Here is a 17,889-nt window from a genome sequence, read left to right on the forward strand (position 1 = left end):
AACCTCCATAACCATTAATTAACTGCTCAAGATATCCTGCTAACAGAGAAACGGACATAACAGACGGGGTGAAAACTCCTTGGTGGAGTTCAGTGGGGTCGAAAGATTTATGAATGCTGCCTATATATCAACATATCAATCTATACAGGGTATAGCATAATATAAATTAGGGTGCATTGGTTATAAATCCAGGATGCACACACATAGTGTATCTGCCCTCAGTTTCCTGTCTCTTTACAGTCCTAAATAAATAAAGGAAAATTTCTAAATTCCCAATAAAATATATTTTAAAAAAAGAAGATAAGTTAGGCGAGTTAGAAACTATTTTTTATTACATGCAATACTAACTGATACAATGTTGCTATCCAATTGTAAACATGGCACTTTGATGTTTGAGCCAGGGGGGCAGTCAGACAGATATTCTGTGAAGCCACCCAAGGACTGTCTAAAGAGGACAAGAAGCGAAGACCGTACGGGCGACGCCATGTTGCTCACATGGTGCTCCATGGAAGGAAAGAAACATGCGCAGTTGCAGACCAAGGAAGCTGAACGCGGAAGTGTTGGCTGCATAAAGCCCATTGCGCATGTTTCTTTCCTTCCATGGAGCACCATGTGAGCAACATGGCGGCGCCCTTACGGTCTTCGCTTCCCGTCCTCTTTATACAGTCCTTGAAGCCACCAAGGAAATAGGGATTTCCTGAAAGTTCATATAATGGCCTGTTGTGGCGCTGTCATTGGGCCCAAAAAACCCCATAGCCCCATAGAAGTCCATGTATTTGGGCCCAACTTCACCTAGACTGTATTACCTTAATAAACATGGTCAAGAATACTTTCTGCTTCCAGTCACTAGTTTAAAGTCTCATTTCTAATGTCATAATATTCTTTTTGGAAAATGATGGTCCCATGTATTAAAAGAATGACCATAAAGTCGCGTATGTTCTGAGGGGCGTGGCTACCGTAACAGTCTATGATCGGGATTCCCCACTCAAAATAAAAACCAACTAAGAAGAAGGGGGGAAGTCCCGCCTCGTTGTTTGGGCCAGCCAATGGGCCAGCTGGGCCCAAACGGATCTAGAAAGATTCATTTTACGTTCATGTTAGACCCGGGGAACGCTTTGTCCATATTTTTTACAGTCTATGGTTTAAGCCTACATTACCCAGAATTACCTGCAAAGGCTTGTTTCTTGTGCAGTTCTCCAAGTGAGGAATGGAATTGTAGTCTTTGATGTTCGTGTAACCATGTCACACCATGTGATAGAGAGAGCACTGCCACTGACACTCTGACAGGTTTAGCACTACAGAATGTAGTTATCATGACTCCCCAAAAACAACAACGTAAAACATTCCTTTAACCACAAGCCCTATACGTCATACGACAAATTCACTAAAGTAGCCGATCTACAAGATCACAACACATCTCATTGTGAGTAGGTAGCCTACATCTATTTTCTGCTACTTTTTGAAAATCCTTTCATTTAGTTTTTTAATCTTTGACCATTTACCCAGATTGAAAGTGGTTAAAGGATGTTACTCAAAGTGAAGTAGGTGCACAAAAGACACATAAGCGTTGCTGTTTGATTTTTAAACAACATTTTATTTCCAGTATATCTTCTAACAATCAAAACAAAAACAAAAACACATGGGTGCATACTATGTAGTCATGAAAGGGAACATGGGTTTTACCAGCACAAAAGCACAGAGAGACAGTTGAACATTCACCAGTTCAAGCTTGGAAACGTGGACTTTGCTGGGGTCTGGGTCTGGGCCTGGGGGTCTTGCTGAACACACTGTGCTAGGAAAACCACTAGGCATGTTGCATGTACAATATTTTGCTTGCATGTTAGATCTGCACTTCATGACCATTTTTTACTATAAAATAGGCATTGTTTTGTTTTCTCGTGTGATTCCAATGGCTTTGGACAACTTTCAAAATGTATAGAAACCTTTGTTTAGATTACTGACAGAAGAAGGTTTCTGCCAAGTAGATGTGTAAAAAATTATGTTAAAATTGTTTAAAATGCAGGACTGCAGTGACAAGAGGTGGAAATACCTCTCAATTCCATGCCTGTAATTAAAATCTCTTGGAGGCAAATACTATTGGTCGGTCAGTGAGATCTTTCATCATTTCAGAGACCCAAGAGGCAGTGTACTTGACATATAGTTATAGTATAATATTGTCACACAATGTATTGTAATGTTAAAAAGTGTGGCCATAGTTTGGCATGGTAAACTACCACAGGTTAAGAAAAGTCACTATCACAAAATTCTAAATATTCCAGTTTTGTGCCAGAAATAAAAACAGAATTGTCATGAACTATCTGTGTAATGCCTCATACAAAGGAGTCTCAGCCTACAGTATCAGCTTCGTTCTTATAATTTGATCAACTTCACTTCAGTGTCATTGTCATGTCATATAATGGGCCCGGCTCTGTAGTGAAATCTTCGTGTGAGCTGATTAGGCCTTTAGAGGTCTAATAATGAGGTCATTAGGCCTTTGCAGCTAACTGACCTGGAGCATTCCTTAGTGGACATCATCTCCCATTCAGGTTTGTAAAAGGGTGCTTTTTTAAATATATTGACTCTATCTTATCTATGTGGAATGTGGGAAGCAGAGTGCAGACGTCACACTCTGGGCTTGGCAGTGTGAGTTTAGACACTAGACCTATAAACATAATAGTGTAGAACTGTATTTTGTACGATTTAGCAGTACAGTACAACAACACCATTACAGCAGTAGTAGGCCTACACTAAATAGCACAGTTTAGTAGCAGTGGAGTCCACCACGATGATGCTATAATATACTCTATTATTATTAGTTATGTATCATAGTACTAGTAGTGTAACAATTTCAGCAGACGTCAGACTCTTTTGAATTGGCAGTGTGAGTTTCAGCTGCTCTGGCAGTAAGTAGTCTACAATAACTGTATGGAATCAGAGGGATACTTAGTACGTCTTGCAAATTGTTATAGTGTCTAATTTAAACATTTTGCAACTGCAACTAATCATAACATATTATGGTAACCAAGTTTTGGTAACCCTTGGCCTTTGTTAAAGGCTCTTGGTTTGCAGAAACTCTTAAATGTATCCACTTTCTAACAGGAATTTGTGGGTGTTTTACAGTCTCAAAGTCCTCCTTATGACATTTGAACAAACTGCCCACTGACTGAGGGTAGTCTACTCTATACAACAATAATCACAAGACTGAAATGATCATTAGACTCCCAAAACCCTCTATGTAACCATTGGATATAGTTTTAACACAGTTTAATCACAAACAATTATGGTAAATATAAACTCTCACAATGCGTTATACAACAACGTATACAGTATACAGCTCCCTAAACAATTGCAAATATGTTTCAGGAATATTTGAGCACAAGTCATTTATAATGCTAGTTCTAGCCTTAGTGGCCGGTCACTAGCTTTCCTTTAAACAGTGTTAGTCATCAACTATTCATCCCATGACTGTTGGAATGGTATATTTTGCCACTATAGCGGGCACTATAGCGGGGACAACTGATTGTTTTGGTACTCAACAGTCAGGTGACAGTGGGTTGAATGTGCCTTATGACTGTTCTGGATATTATTATTCTTTTGTTTGCCACAAGAGGGCAGAGCTGTTCTATTTGTTGTGATTATCTACCAGGGGGTTATTCTGCTGTACTGCACCACTGCAGATAAGCACTGCATGTTGTGTCTGTAGAACACTCAGCACAGCAGCCATCAATGCAGAAGCAATGCCAGCTGAGCTCATACATCTGATCGGACATTTCTAAACAGACGTTTCTAGAACTGTGGTTCTGTTCTGTTAGTAACCCAGCTGAAAATATTTTGTTTTCAGGGGGGGAGGGGGGATATCAGTGTGAGGACTGTCATTCTGAAATATAGGTCGGCTTCATCCGCACAGTGCAGCACTCTCACACCCTATAGTTCCCTGAAGCACATAGTACAGTACAACACACATAATATGGCATGATTTAGGGTAGGCTATATGGATTGTTGAGGGGGGCGTTATAAGTCAGAATGCTCTCATGGAGAGAACATGATTAAACTGACAGAGAGAGAAATGGGCGTAAAAAAGATCTTCCCTGGAAGAATGCACAGATAACAAACAAATAAGGACCATTGGTATGCAGCAACACTATTCACCCATGGGACATATAATCACATATATTATCATGAGGGAATGGGGATATTCTAATATCTGGCTCATCAGTGTATCAAGTCATAATATATACACAAAACACCCTTTCTGTTTAACTAGGTCAGGGGTAAATCTAAACACTGATGGCTCAAATAAACAATATTGCTTTTCCCTTCAGGAAGACTTTGGAAGTTATGCCCTCTTTACAGAGAGATCTGGTTATACAAGGGAGTGTGTGTGTGTGTGTGTGTGTGTGTGTGTGTGTGTGTGTGTGTGTGTGTCTCTACTACAAGTACACACTGCTGCTTCCTAATATCCAGAACAATCACATGTTTGTATCACAAAACAGTACTTTATCTACTCAGTCAGTACTCACATTGTACAGTTAGTGTTGGTAAACACAGTTACAGTACTCGGTACAGCATCATCATGCCAATGAAGCTGACATCAAAATCCCATTGTAAATAGATAAACTGTATATGAACTGCCAAGATATGGCATCACAGCCATTTCAGCCTAAATAGTTTGATGATGCAAAGACAGAAACACTTACAGAGGTGTAGAATAATTATCTTTGAGGTAAGCTGTAGACCTACAGTATGTCTTATATATATTTTATATTCTGTGTTTTTCCTGTATTCACCCACCAGCATATTCACAGTCATTTAAGATGAGCTGCACTATAAATAATAAATCCATGACCTTGACTTAGAATGACACGTTTTGTGGCAGACATGTGACATGTCACAAGCTGACTGCCAACATTTTGGCAGCTAATGCAAGTCAGTTTAATCTGATGCTGTGTGTTGGTAAATGTCAGTCTGAATGGCACAGAATGCCCATGGGCCACAGTGCAATATAGGACCACAATGGAAACAAGCCATCAAGTTTTTTTTGTGTTATCCTTTTAGCATTGATTGCGAATTTGTACTTGATGTACTGTTTGCAACTTGCTAATATCAATCAATCAATCAAACAAAAGGTTGCACCAGAAATAACCATTACTTATACTACAGGAAGATGAGCTGCAATGGCATTAGGGGTGTGTGTTTACATTGCCAGGAAATAAAATGTTTGTGTACATTTACAGTATATCTCGATGCATTTTTATCTGCATTGGGATTTTGATCCATTTACAGGTCTAATGTCTAAGTCTAATGTCGATACATTAGACCAGTGGAGAAACATTAAGTGTAGACATACATTTATAAAGTGCCACAAGGCCGACAAGGTTATTGCATAATCTGATGACTGTCTTATTGCTTGAAAGCAAAACAAATAAAAAAAATCACTCTAATATTAGAGCAAGTGAAATGAACATCTAAAATAAATCAAATCAAATCTATGTCACAATGTCTAAATATGACTTAATTAGCCAGCATCTGTAGGATGTCATGGAGTCTGAACTAATATCACAATCAGACCTGTGGACCGTGCAGAAACTGCAGACACGTTTTCCTCTACCCTCTAGGTACAGCCACTATGATACACCCACTGTAAAGTGCTGTATGGTTACCGGAATTACACAGGGTCAGTCTATACATCACTGTCAAAGTGGATATTAAATTGTGATATATCCAACACAAATCTCAATCACATCAGACAGACTACATTTCCCAAAAGGAACTGCATGTATTCAAATCAGTCTGACCAGATGCTGGGATAAAATATATCCCTACTGGCAATGACAATTAATCAAAAGCAGAGGCATGGTTCCCTCCCCTCGACCATCCAACAAATCTAACCCTATACGTATAGTTATTACACAGGGCCAGTCTATATATCACTGTCATAGTAGCTCCAATTGCATTAAAGTGTGCATACAGTGTAGACATGTAAGAGTGGGTAAATGAGGTGAATGGTGGAGCTGCACAGGGTATGTGAGGGTTGTCCGTGTGTGTGAGTGTGCGTGCGTGTGTGTGTGACTCGTGTCGTGAGTGTGTGCGTGCGTGCACATCGGCTATCCCAGCAATGTTTGTGGGTGTGGCAGCTCATATCTGGCAGCCTCCGAGAGGTGTCTGTTCTCTAACATTCAAATAAACCCACAGAGACCAGCAGGTCTCACTTTCCTGAGGGATATCTAGCACTAAGAAGAACATCCGAGTCTGGCCATTCACGTACGCGACACAAAATAGAAATTTGCCATTAAAATATTATAAAGTTTGTTTTAATTCCCATATAACCCTGAGCTCAGAGTAGCATTTCTTATCTTGATCAGTGAATCATCAAATTGTCAGTCACCATACATACAAGCTTAAAAGCAGCTCTGAGTTTAATAATCAAACTCTTGTAAAAGATTGTTTTACTGCCAACCCCAGTAATTGGCTTTGGACAGACGTCTATTGCTTGATACCTAAATGTGTCAAATCTAATTAAACGTCTTACTGTAGTTTTTTCAACTATAAAGTGCATACACACTGTAGTTTGGACTTTGTGTTAGGATGAAGTACTGGCCTGTTCACTAATCACTAATGACATTCTTATGAAACACATCATCATCATCTCCTACAACACCTCAATGTAAACACATGGTTGATCAGACAATGATTATTGTATTTCACTTGTACATTCTACAAATGTTGGCTGTACATTCTTCGCTATTGACTTGCCCAGTGTTGTGCTATTTCCGTACACTGAGGCAGTGTTGTCTCCATATGAGTACAAACATGTCTATCCAGTATCCATTGTTCTGTTAGGTAATAGGGCTATATGGGAACAGTGACAGTTTTCAGGAGAGAAAATCAAACATTTGACAAAAAAAAAAACTGAGATTAGGATGGAAGGGTATCTGTATCTGGAGAGTTGCTTATAGTATTTGGCTGTCCTCCCTCAGAGGACTTTACTGTGTACAGTCAGTCACAACACTCTGCTGTTCATCTTAACAACAGACCTTTTCAAGTTCACAAATTAAAAGTGCTGTACAATAATAAAGACATAACGGATTTCCCCTTTAACCTCTAAACATCAGTGGACTTCCCAATGGCCTACAGTACACAATAACGGTATTACTCTGTAACACACCATCCCCAATTTCATCATTGTAAATCACTTGTTCTTAGTCTAATTTGTCTGGTTATATAAAGGAAAGAAATGTATTAATCACATGTGGCAAGGGGTATGACATCAGACAAGACGATGTAGACAATTCTTTGAATGGTGGTGGATAAAATATGTTCATATGAAGATACATTATAATATATAAAAATGCTCACATGCTAAAAATGCATTGGTTATTTAGACAGAAGCAGCATGATAAAATAAGTTAATTCATTTCTATAGAGAACTTGGTTATCAGGGGATTGTCTTGATGACGGTTAGGGTTGGTTGTTATTTATTTATTTTAAATAATTCTCTGTGTTTATATCCTCCCACCAGCAAAGGGAGCAGAAGCAGGCACCTGTGTTTCATCAAAAGCATAACAATCAAACTAGTGCAGAACTGGATCCTTCAGTTGCCCCAACAGCCCAAGTTTGTCATGCTAGCTAGGGGTGTAACAATATTATTGTATGGTGAGTTTTATGGTATTGTTACATCCCTATAGCTAACTCCAACTACAAGTAGCCTCCAAGTAGCCAGGAGGCTACTTGTAGTTGGTTTGGAACTGCTGGTTGTTTTAGAACCACTGTGCTAGGTCACAGTTTGCTAGAATGGAGGGTTGGCTGAGCTCCCTCCCAGCCCCTCCTCTGTCACTTTGTCAAACCAGGACCCTGCAGACAGTAAACATGTACGGTTTAGGTCCGAATACCATGGCAGTGGTTCAGGTCAGTTCCTGTTAAAAATCAAGTGTAAAAATCATAGGTGCATTCAATAGGCGATTCTGATGCCTGTAATGATAAGCATTGCCAGCACAGTGCTCTTTGCTTATGTTCAAAGCATAATACCAACACTTTTCATTTACATAATGACAAGTTGACAACGGGTATTATTAGGTTCCCATGAATTTGCATGGTTCTCAAGTAGGCCGTGGCCGACGGGCACGTACAGGTCTAGTTTACAGAATGTGTGGACCCTCTTGTTTAACACATGAACGTTTTTTCTATGCTTGCCAATGTCTGGCATATGTTACAAAACAACAGACCTCATTGAATGCACCTTTGTAATGGTTAGGTAAGGTTAGGATTAGGAGTAGGAGTTGTTTGTGCCATAGTTCAGTATTTGTGGCAGTTGTTTGTTTGGTGGCAGTTTATTGATGATGTGTGGTTCTGTTAATGTTAGAGACTAGAGTTTGTTTGGGTCCAAGGTTGACTCAGACTAAAAGTAAGGGGCTGTGGCCTACAACAGAACCTCATTCACCTCCTCTCCCAAAAAACAGCAACATCAACGACAATAAAAACCTATTGGTAAACAGTAATGTCCCTGAAACCCCTTCTTTGCCACTAAATGTCTTACTTTAATTAGACTAAGTGCATTTCTCATCAATAAAACTATCATATGTATGAACAGCAATCTGCATTTTCATATAGGTTAATGTATATACTGTATTTATTTATTTTGTATTTCTGCATTTCTTTTATTATAGGCCTGCTGTGTGTTTCTGTGGTTAGTTTAGGTATACCCTGAGACATTACAGAAAAGGCTTGTGATACTTTGGATGATGCTATAACGTTTCTGTGAAATTAGGAAATTACACTTTAGTTGCAATTGTATATAGATTGTACTCTGCTGAGAGTTTTGGAATGACTGAAATTATAATACTGTCCAAGTCGCAAAATTAGAGTGAGTCTCGGAAAGATTCAATGGGTCCCTTCCAGGAATTCTCCTTAACCTTTGTGTTTAATTTAATTTGAATAACGTATTTTATTGTGCAATGTTAACCAGCATCGTTGCAGGATAGGAAAGAAGTATAAGAATGTGCAAAATGAAAAGTTAGTCTGACATACAGTAGCCTACACAATATAATCCTCTGTGTTGATTTATCCATTTGTAAATCTGAGACTGTACAACCAAATTGTTACATTTGCACACTCGAAAGGTTAAACACAGGATTGAACCGTGACTCGTGAGCACTGCTGTATAGAACAGGTTTGAGGACAAATGAGGTTCTGCAGTAGAAAAGAGATGAGAGCTGCCAAAGAAATGCAAACAGGACTTGACACAGGCTTCATATTGTGTGACATATGGGCTGCTATTTAAGCAAGTGTGATCCAGACTTCTACACATGATATACAGTACCTCCCAAATCCCAAGCATATGATTTAAAATATACATGACATTTGTCTATTAGCTTAGCCACTAGTAAGGTAAAACAGTCCATTAATGACTGTGTTTTGTCTTTTTTTTATGGCATATATACAAACATACAGACAGACAGACATACTCGTTGTGTTGTGTTCATGCCTTTGGTGTTCCTTTGTTGTCTGCTTTGGCACCTGAAAGTCCATTTTCAGTGTTGTCATTCCCTGAGCTCACCAGGCACTCTTTACTGGAGGGCAGAGAGATCAAGAGAACTTTTATAGAGGGCAAATGTTGGGGCACACACAGAGAATGTATCATATTTCTTTGAAGTTCTCCCCTCTGGGAAGTGACTCCAGAGTCCAGACTAGTGTCACATAGCAGAAGAGAAAAACGAGCACTCTCAGTCAAAACATGCAGTTTACCGCGTGCACAGGTCACAAAAAATCTATGTTACAGAGAGATAGCCAGCACTCCGAAGTATTTAAGTTATATTTATTACATTAGCAGCACGGACAGACAGACAAAGCATGGACACGTTTCGGCGTGAAGCCTTCCTCAGCGTGTATATATCATATACACGCTGAGGAAGGCTTGATGCCGAAATTGTAGTCTCACATAGCCACTATAGCAAGACGATAAGAGATCTCTGCCTACTGCAATGTCTGGGCCTGGGGACACATTTTTGAAAACCAAGATACCATCCAAATATGTCTTTAAACTGGATCTGAAATGCATTTTTCTTTAACATTTCTGAATAGACCCCAGTTCCAGCCCCTACGTTGAATTTAGATGCCACCAGACATTTTGGAGGTATACCACTTTTAAACCACCGCTTTTTCAAAATGGTATACCACTTTTTGTGAGTGGTATACCAAAGATCACTTTTGGAGCTCGCCCTGTCAGAACCAGGCATGCAAACAGGTTCTTCCCAAAGGCAGAACCGTAAGCAACAATTAACTATAACACTAGATTTGTATCCAGCACTGAACAACTCATTGTTCTTGCTGCACAAATAGCAATACTGTAAGCAGTATCTTATTTGGGCATTTTTAATACTGTACAAATTACAAAACCATAGGCTATACCGTAGGCGTAGGCTAGATACATGCATTCTCACCACGGCATATACATATTGCACCTAGCAAATAAACTAGGGCTGGGACTGATTCATTTCTATTTAGAAAAATAATTACAGAAACTATAAATAAAAATATGAACACATTTTAATCAAGCTTAGTTTTTGCACCATTCTCATTGGACCAATTTCAGGCGAACCAATCATACCGGTGCACGCTTTGCTTGGCCCAGTGGATGGGAAATTTATTCACTTTATTTACTCATTGATTCGTTCGTATACAAAAATCAGTTTGAAAGGTCAAATATTGATATTTGATTAAAATGTGATTAATTTTGATTAATTAATTAAAATGATAATACATTTAAAAATATATATCGAGTCCCAGCCCTAAAAAAAACAGATGATAATGATTTGATCTGTCCGTCATCGGTCTACTTACTTTTTCTCCTCATCTTTACCTAACAGGAAGTGGATAACCAGGGCCTTGATCACCATGATGAGGATGACTGCACTGATGACCCCGCCCACCACAGAGACGATGATAGTCGTCAGAGTTGTATCAATCTCCTTCACTGGAGAGGGTGACAAATACAAGGATGAGATGGAGAGACATTTGACTAATTATGCACTTTTCATTGAACTGAAATGGGTTTTATGTTTTGCCATATTTGTTTTTATTCATCCCATGAATAAACATGAATCATACAGTATATATATATATCTTATCATGATTATGACCTGTTTTGCTCTACTCTGATCTACAAGCTCACAACGTGTGTGTGTGTGTGTGTGTGTGTGTGTGTGTGTGTGTGTGCATGTGTGTGTGTGTGTGTGTGTGTGTGTGTGCCTGCCTGCGTGCATGCATGCATACGTGCGCATGCATATTACACACATTCATCCACGACTATCAGAGTGAAGATAGCACTGTGGTTGCGGTTCTTTTCTTTTGGGTTCTTGGCAAAGCAGATGTATTCTCCCATGTCCTCAAACGTGATGTTCCACAGCAGGATGGAGATGTTGTTGGTCTTCGTCGTGCCGACGAAATCCACACGTGGATGGACGACATGGACCACAGGCTCTGTTTTTTCATCAACAATTGACCCTTCAGCCAGCTGCATCCATGCACACATTTGTATCCACACACACACACACACACACACACACACACACACACACACACACACACACACACACACACACACACACACACACACACACACACACACACACACACACACACACACACACACACACACACACACACACACACGTCAAGGTTTATAAGTTGTGCATCATCTCAACATTTTACACACTGAAGCCAACACCCATTTGTACTGCTGAGCTACAAAGGAGAGCTTGTTTGGGAAGGGGAGATATTTCCATTTGAATGTTATGCAATACCTCTTGTCAACCGGTATAGCGGTTCTACCTGACCACAGGATAAAGTCTCAATAGAAATAGAAACCTACCAACCACTACAGTTGTGTTAGTTATATTATATTAACACACTCAACCATACAGATTAGTTGGTTGTAACATTTTACTCACTAAAAATCTATGAAATGCAGCTTCAAAGCAACATATTTTGTGAATGTGTGTCAATATGTGTTCTGAATGAATGCTATACCCTCTCCAAGGTTCCATTGCTGTTGTAGTGCCAGCTGAAGTAAAGGTTCTTGATGCCAATGCAGGAAGCGTAGGTGCAGGGAATCAGAACTGTAGAACCATTCATCGCCTCAATATAAGGTATTTTCCCTGTGGAGACCTCCAAGCAATCAACAGCCCCTGAAAAGGAGACACAGAGAGATGGTGAGACAAAATGGACAGAGACGTCACATAGAATCACACGTCCTCCTTAAACCTCCTCTACCTGCCCCCATCCCTCTCTGCTGAAGCCTTCGTCACCTACTGATAAGAAGGTTGATGACATGAGAAGTTCTTTCTCCCCATCATGAGTTAAACAACATATATACCATGTCTTCCTTCTCTCCTTTCTCTCCAGATGAGATCCTAAAACTGTAAACCAGCCATCTAGTGAGTCTAGGTCAGGGGTTCCAACCTTTCTATTACCATGGACCGGCTGTTCATAAATTGTTTGCGGACCGGCATGGCTGGGAGGTGGGGGGGCAGGGGTGCGTCACAGACAGTCACACATCATTGTACCAAAACACAGAAGACAGTTGACTGGCCTCAAGTAGCCTACCCACTGCTATATTATTATATCACAACATAATGTGATATCATTGTCATTGACCATATCATTGATCCTGGTGACGTTATATATTCACGGTCAGGAAAACTTGGGATTCCCTTCTCGCGTACCAGCACAGGTATACACGTACCAGTGGTTGGGAACCTCTGGTCTAGGTCACTCAGGTTGTCCTTCTACTTGACTGGTCGGACGACTACCTACCAGGTTTCTTGGAAAGTGTTAATTAGCAAGCTTGTAAACTAGTCAGAGGCTAAAGGTTCTTAAATTCTTACAATAATATTCCAATAATACTTTAAATGTATTTTTAATTATAAACAGCTTTTGTCATTTGTTTTGCCATTGACGATGAGCGGAGAAATGTCGTCAGAATTCCTCTTTTTAGGACGCAAATTAAACATTAAAGTCAAAACATTAAACGCCATTGACATTGAAGGGAAAATGTAAACGAGCAAATCAGCTAACCAATCACAGGCAACAGGCATTCTGATTGGCCAGTATGAGATGATGCATAATGTTGTACGATGATAAGAGCGCCCCTCACTTCACAGTCACACAGGTGTGATTGCTTTCTGATGAGCTTCACAGTGTGTATTGGGAAGTGGGCCCACAGTCTTCCTCTATATCACTGCACAAATCGGCGACAGGTCTGCACATTACCATTGTGAACTTAAATAATACTTATTTGGCACGATATTAAGAAGTCATAATACAGTATCTCCTTAATATCTCCGTTCTGATGTCGGGAACTGATTGTCATATTTGATTGTACCCTTAATTAAGTGTAGGTAAGACAGAAAGGCAGAAAATGCACAAGGAGAATACACAACAAAGTTGCTGAGCACACAGACCTCAAGGCTACTTGTGATTGCCTGGCATGGCAGACTACACCGCTGAGGGCTGTTCTTTTTGGTTGCACTAGCGATTTCCAGGCTAGCTCACAAGCTCTCCTATCACTGTGACACTCAATAGTTGTCTCCACCAGGCCGAAGGCATGGGGAGAGAGTATGTTTTGCACTCCGTCCGTCCGTGTGTCCGTCCGTCCGTCCGTCTGTCACCAGCTAATCTCTGGCACTGTTGACTTGATCCCAGCCATACTCTGCACACACACTCCCTGAATGCCGAACCTCTGCCCCAAAGTTTTCACATTGGCCTGTCATAGCGCCACCAGGAGACCACTTTGTGCAAAACACATTTTGAAAGTACACCTACATATTTTGTCAAAACATCATGCAAATTGGTACACAGTCTCTCTAGAGCCATTCAACGAAACAGTTCTTTCAGATTTTTCAGACTCCATCCTGATTGGCTAAGATTGGCTTCCAAAGTTCGCAGGAGTGCTCCGTTTCAAACAAAATGCTGCGAATCATGAACACATTGAGTGATTTCGCACACACATTCCCACTAGGCCGAGAAAGACATGCCACTTGGACATTTTCAACTCAGCCTCATGGTGGCACTATAACTGGCCAATTAGTGTTTTACCTATAACTGCACCAATCTGTGTAAAAAGGCCAAGGAAAAACCTTTGCCTGGAATTTTTCACATCTGCCCTTTATAGCGCCACCAGGAGGCTGACATATGTAAAACACATTTTATAATATTACTCCTTCAGATTGTATCAGAATTTCACGCTAATCGGTACACATGATCTCCATAGTCAAGTGATCAAGACGGGTTTATTTCTCATAATCCATCCTGATTGGCTACGATTGGCTTCTAAAGTTTTCAGGAGTAGCCTCCTAAACATTTTGCCAAACATCACACACACTCCTATCCTCCTGATGGATACCTGTGCCCGGAAGGGCACTTTTTCTTTTCTTCTTTTTATCCCTCCTGCCACAAGTTGCATTGCGGCATACCTGACTGACATGTGGATGTCACTACATCTCTGTTCATGTACAAACATAGCCTATGCTGAGATACCACACAGCTGATCTTAATATGCTTTAATTAATGTTTGGAGTGGACATGAGGAGATTTTAGGCTGCAGGAAAAGCAGCACGTCACCTCTGTTAATCCCCACATCCCTGTGATAATGAATAATGATCATATCACATAATTATTCTCATATTCTGTCTGTAAACGGTTGCTTTCATAGCTGTTTCCTCAGAAGAAACTCCCCTTTCTTATTTCAATGGTTTAAGTTTCCAGACGTCTACCAACCTGTAGTGTAGATGGATGGATGGATGCAACAAATGCCTAGTCTGCATGCTTACTGTCTTATTTCATGTGAGTAGCAAGTACTGTACGTGACTATTCCTAACAATGAGAATGGACCATTCATACTGCAAACTGTGGGCAAAAAAGGAGATGTGAGAATTAACCCCTCTCCCACTGCTTATGCCTGGCTGCAGTATGTTGGTTACTTGTTCACATCATTTGTTACTTTTCTTTTATTGACCACAAATGTTAAGAATTATATTTAATGTTTAGACAGATGCTTACCTGGTATCCAACATTATTCAATTAAATTCAATACAATTTCATTAAAGTGTCAAATCACAACAATACTTTACATGTAGAGCAGAAACCCAGCATTCCCACCCTGAGCAAGCAATTTAAGCATTATTTCAGCAAGAATACGCTGTTCTTTGAACTCTACTTAAGTTGCAATTTAACTGGTTGTTGACTACGTTTCGAGCATTCTCTGCTTATACTCTGATTTCACTCTTGTAAGTCGCTCTGGAGGAACACTGTCTGCTAAATGTCAAATTTTAAAAGACATTTATTGGATACAAATGAAGCTTTTAAGTGTCCTGATAAAGGGAAGAGGGGTGTGGCAGGAGTGGAAAATGGATACAAGAGGGACAGAGGAATACCGAAAGATTGGAAGGAGGAAATGGCTCAAAGACAAAGTAGAATAAGGCAGAGGGTGAGTGGAGGGGCTAAAGAAAGGGAGAGGTGGGGGGAGGAGTGTGGGGATGTGGAAGAGAGGTAGGAGATGAAAGCAAGGTAAATAATAATAAAGTCTATCAGAGGAAAGAGATAATTTAGATCTTTTAGATCTACTTCATGGCCACTAACCCATGCAATACAGCAGTAACCTAGAGTAGACTAACCGCTGACTGACTGTCTGAATGTGTGGCATCATGGCCAGACTAAAATCACTGCATAGATATTAGTCTGGAATTTCGGTGTGGAAGATTTATTACCAAGGGGCTGTTACAAACAAATTAATTCCAACTTTTCATAGCAAACTAGAAAAAGTGCCCCTCTGGGCACAGGTCTCCACCAGGTCAGGTGAGGTTATTGTGGCCTCCTGGTGGCGTTATAATAGGCTAATGTGAAAAGGGTGCCATTTCTTCTTATGCCTTTGATGAGGTGGAGGATTTGAGGCATTTTGTTCCAAAAATGTGTTTTGCAAAAATCCACCTGTTGGTGGTGCTATAACAGCCCAATGTGAAAAGGGTGGAATTTATTATTCAGCCTAGTAGGAAAGTGTGTGAAAGATTTTACGTAAATTGCACTCTGCGTTCATGATTTGAGGGTTTTTGTTAAAAACGGGCCAATCCTGCAAAACTTGGAAGCCAATGTTGGCCAATTAGGATGAAATATCGGACAGATCCATCTTGAGCACATGACTATAGAGATACTGTGTAACGATTTGCGGGATTTAAAAAAAATGTGATTTACAAAAGTCGGCCGGACATGTTGTAGAGCAGTGGTTCTACAATGTAGAGAAATATACAAACTCAACACAGACCTAAAGATCCAAGCTTCAGGCCCTGGTCAGTGTCATTAGAGATTGCTGATGGCTAAGCTAATAGTACAAACTTAACACTTTCATATCGAACTCTTGGACGGGCAAGCAAATTCAATGCTAATCTAACTATGAGAGTTAATAATGGGTCAATAATCATACACTGTCTGTGTTAAATTAACACTAGGTATTTACCAGTGTGGGACTCCCACTGAACTGCTTAGGTGACTTTGCAGTGACAGCTGGTGTAATTCAGATTGTTGTTGCGGTGTCACTCACACACTTGGAGCCTATTTATAAACCCTCCCCTCTACGCTGCACTGGTCAAGATCACATTGCACATGGGACACATTAGGACAGTGTGTGTGTGTGTGTGTGACGTGTGTGTGTGGCGTGCGTGCGTGTGTGTTGGCGGCTTATATTATAGCACTAACAGTGTCCTATAATATAAACTATACTGTAACTAGGCCTATACAATATAAAACCGATCCTCTACTGTAAAACGACTCTGTACTGTAACTATCCAACATCCATACCACTGGAATCCTAGTGGCATGTTCAGCTGATGGACACTGATGATAATTGTGGAAGTAATTTAGGGGTGAAGTGGTTACTGAAAATACATTTGTAAATGCAGTACACCCAGACAAACTGACTGGCTGGCTGACTAACTGACTAAATGGTACCCAGGAAGCTAGAACAAAACAGGTAATAATCACGATATGACTCATGTATATTCATGGGATGAATTAAATAAATATGGCATGTTAGGTAATGAGGAACTATTGACTGTAGCTGCAACTCAATTTCATTGTAACTAAGATATTTGATAGAAATGAATCATTATTTAATGCCAGATTTAGCCAATACGACCGCAAATGTCCCATGCAAATTGCTAGCCTAGACACCTAGCCAACTATGCATGCTCTGTGAGAATCAGCACAGCAGATTTTTTATTTTGATTAGGTGTTCCATCATGCTCGTTTCAGCACGGGTAAATTGCTATTTCAACCAATCAGATTGCTTTCTCAAAACTACCTGAGGGTACAAGCTAACAATGCATAGCAATGCAACACACTGTTGGCTCATAGACTGGCTATTTCTGGCTTGCGACAACAATGATCAAGGTTTAGTTTCCCTCCCATTTCTCCCTTCATCCTCTCTCATCTCTCCTCATCACTTTACTCCTCCACTCTCATCTCCTCTCCTGTTTTTGTAATCCCACTAGTGATGGTTTTGCTTTAAGGGGCTCTCTCTCTCTCTCTCTCTCTCTCTGTCTTTTCTCTCTCCTGTTGTCAGGAGTTCCTCAGGGATGTGCCAGCCATACTATATAAAGAGTGGGGACACGTGGTAGACTGGGCTGGGCTGCTTATAACTAATAAATGAGCAATAGCCTATGGGTTCAAAACAAATACCAAGACGAAGCATGTATTGAAAAACATTATTTAAGCTAACTTACTGACTTCACACCCTGGTAAATGTGAATATGCAAAGCAAATCTAACGTGTGTTGGAGTTGCAAAGAAGGTATTACTGAGTCCTTTTCATTGTTTTGAAACGTGAAAACAGATTATCTGGAAG

At 40.2% G+C, this 17,889-nt stretch overlaps 1 protein-coding gene across 1 annotated transcript in view; it reads right to left on the minus strand.

Annotated features, from left to right (window-relative positions):
- Window positions 1-1,573: 1,573 nt before the first annotated feature.
- Window positions 1,574-17,889, minus strand: part of LOC310864861 (sodium channel regulatory subunit beta-4-like) — a 21,288-nt gene continuing 4,972 nt past the window's right edge. Inside the window, exons 2-5 of the mRNA XM_083773673.1 lie at window positions 12,025-12,182; window positions 11,290-11,509; window positions 10,837-10,969; window positions 1,574-9,566 (exon numbers count right to left, since the gene is read on the minus strand). Coding sequence (XP_083629799.1) covers window positions 9,476-9,566; window positions 10,837-10,969; window positions 11,290-11,509; window positions 12,025-12,182 — 602 coding nt within the window. The 3' untranslated portion in view covers window positions 1,574-9,475. The remainder of the gene's footprint in view (window positions 9,567-10,836; window positions 10,970-11,289; window positions 11,510-12,024; window positions 12,183-17,889) is intronic.

The sequence above is a fragment of the Protomyctophum parallelum genome (genome assembly GCF_964188405.1).
Source record: "Protomyctophum parallelum genome assembly, chromosome: 9".
NCBI lineage: Eukaryota > Metazoa > Chordata > Actinopteri > Myctophiformes > Myctophidae > Protomyctophum > Protomyctophum parallelum.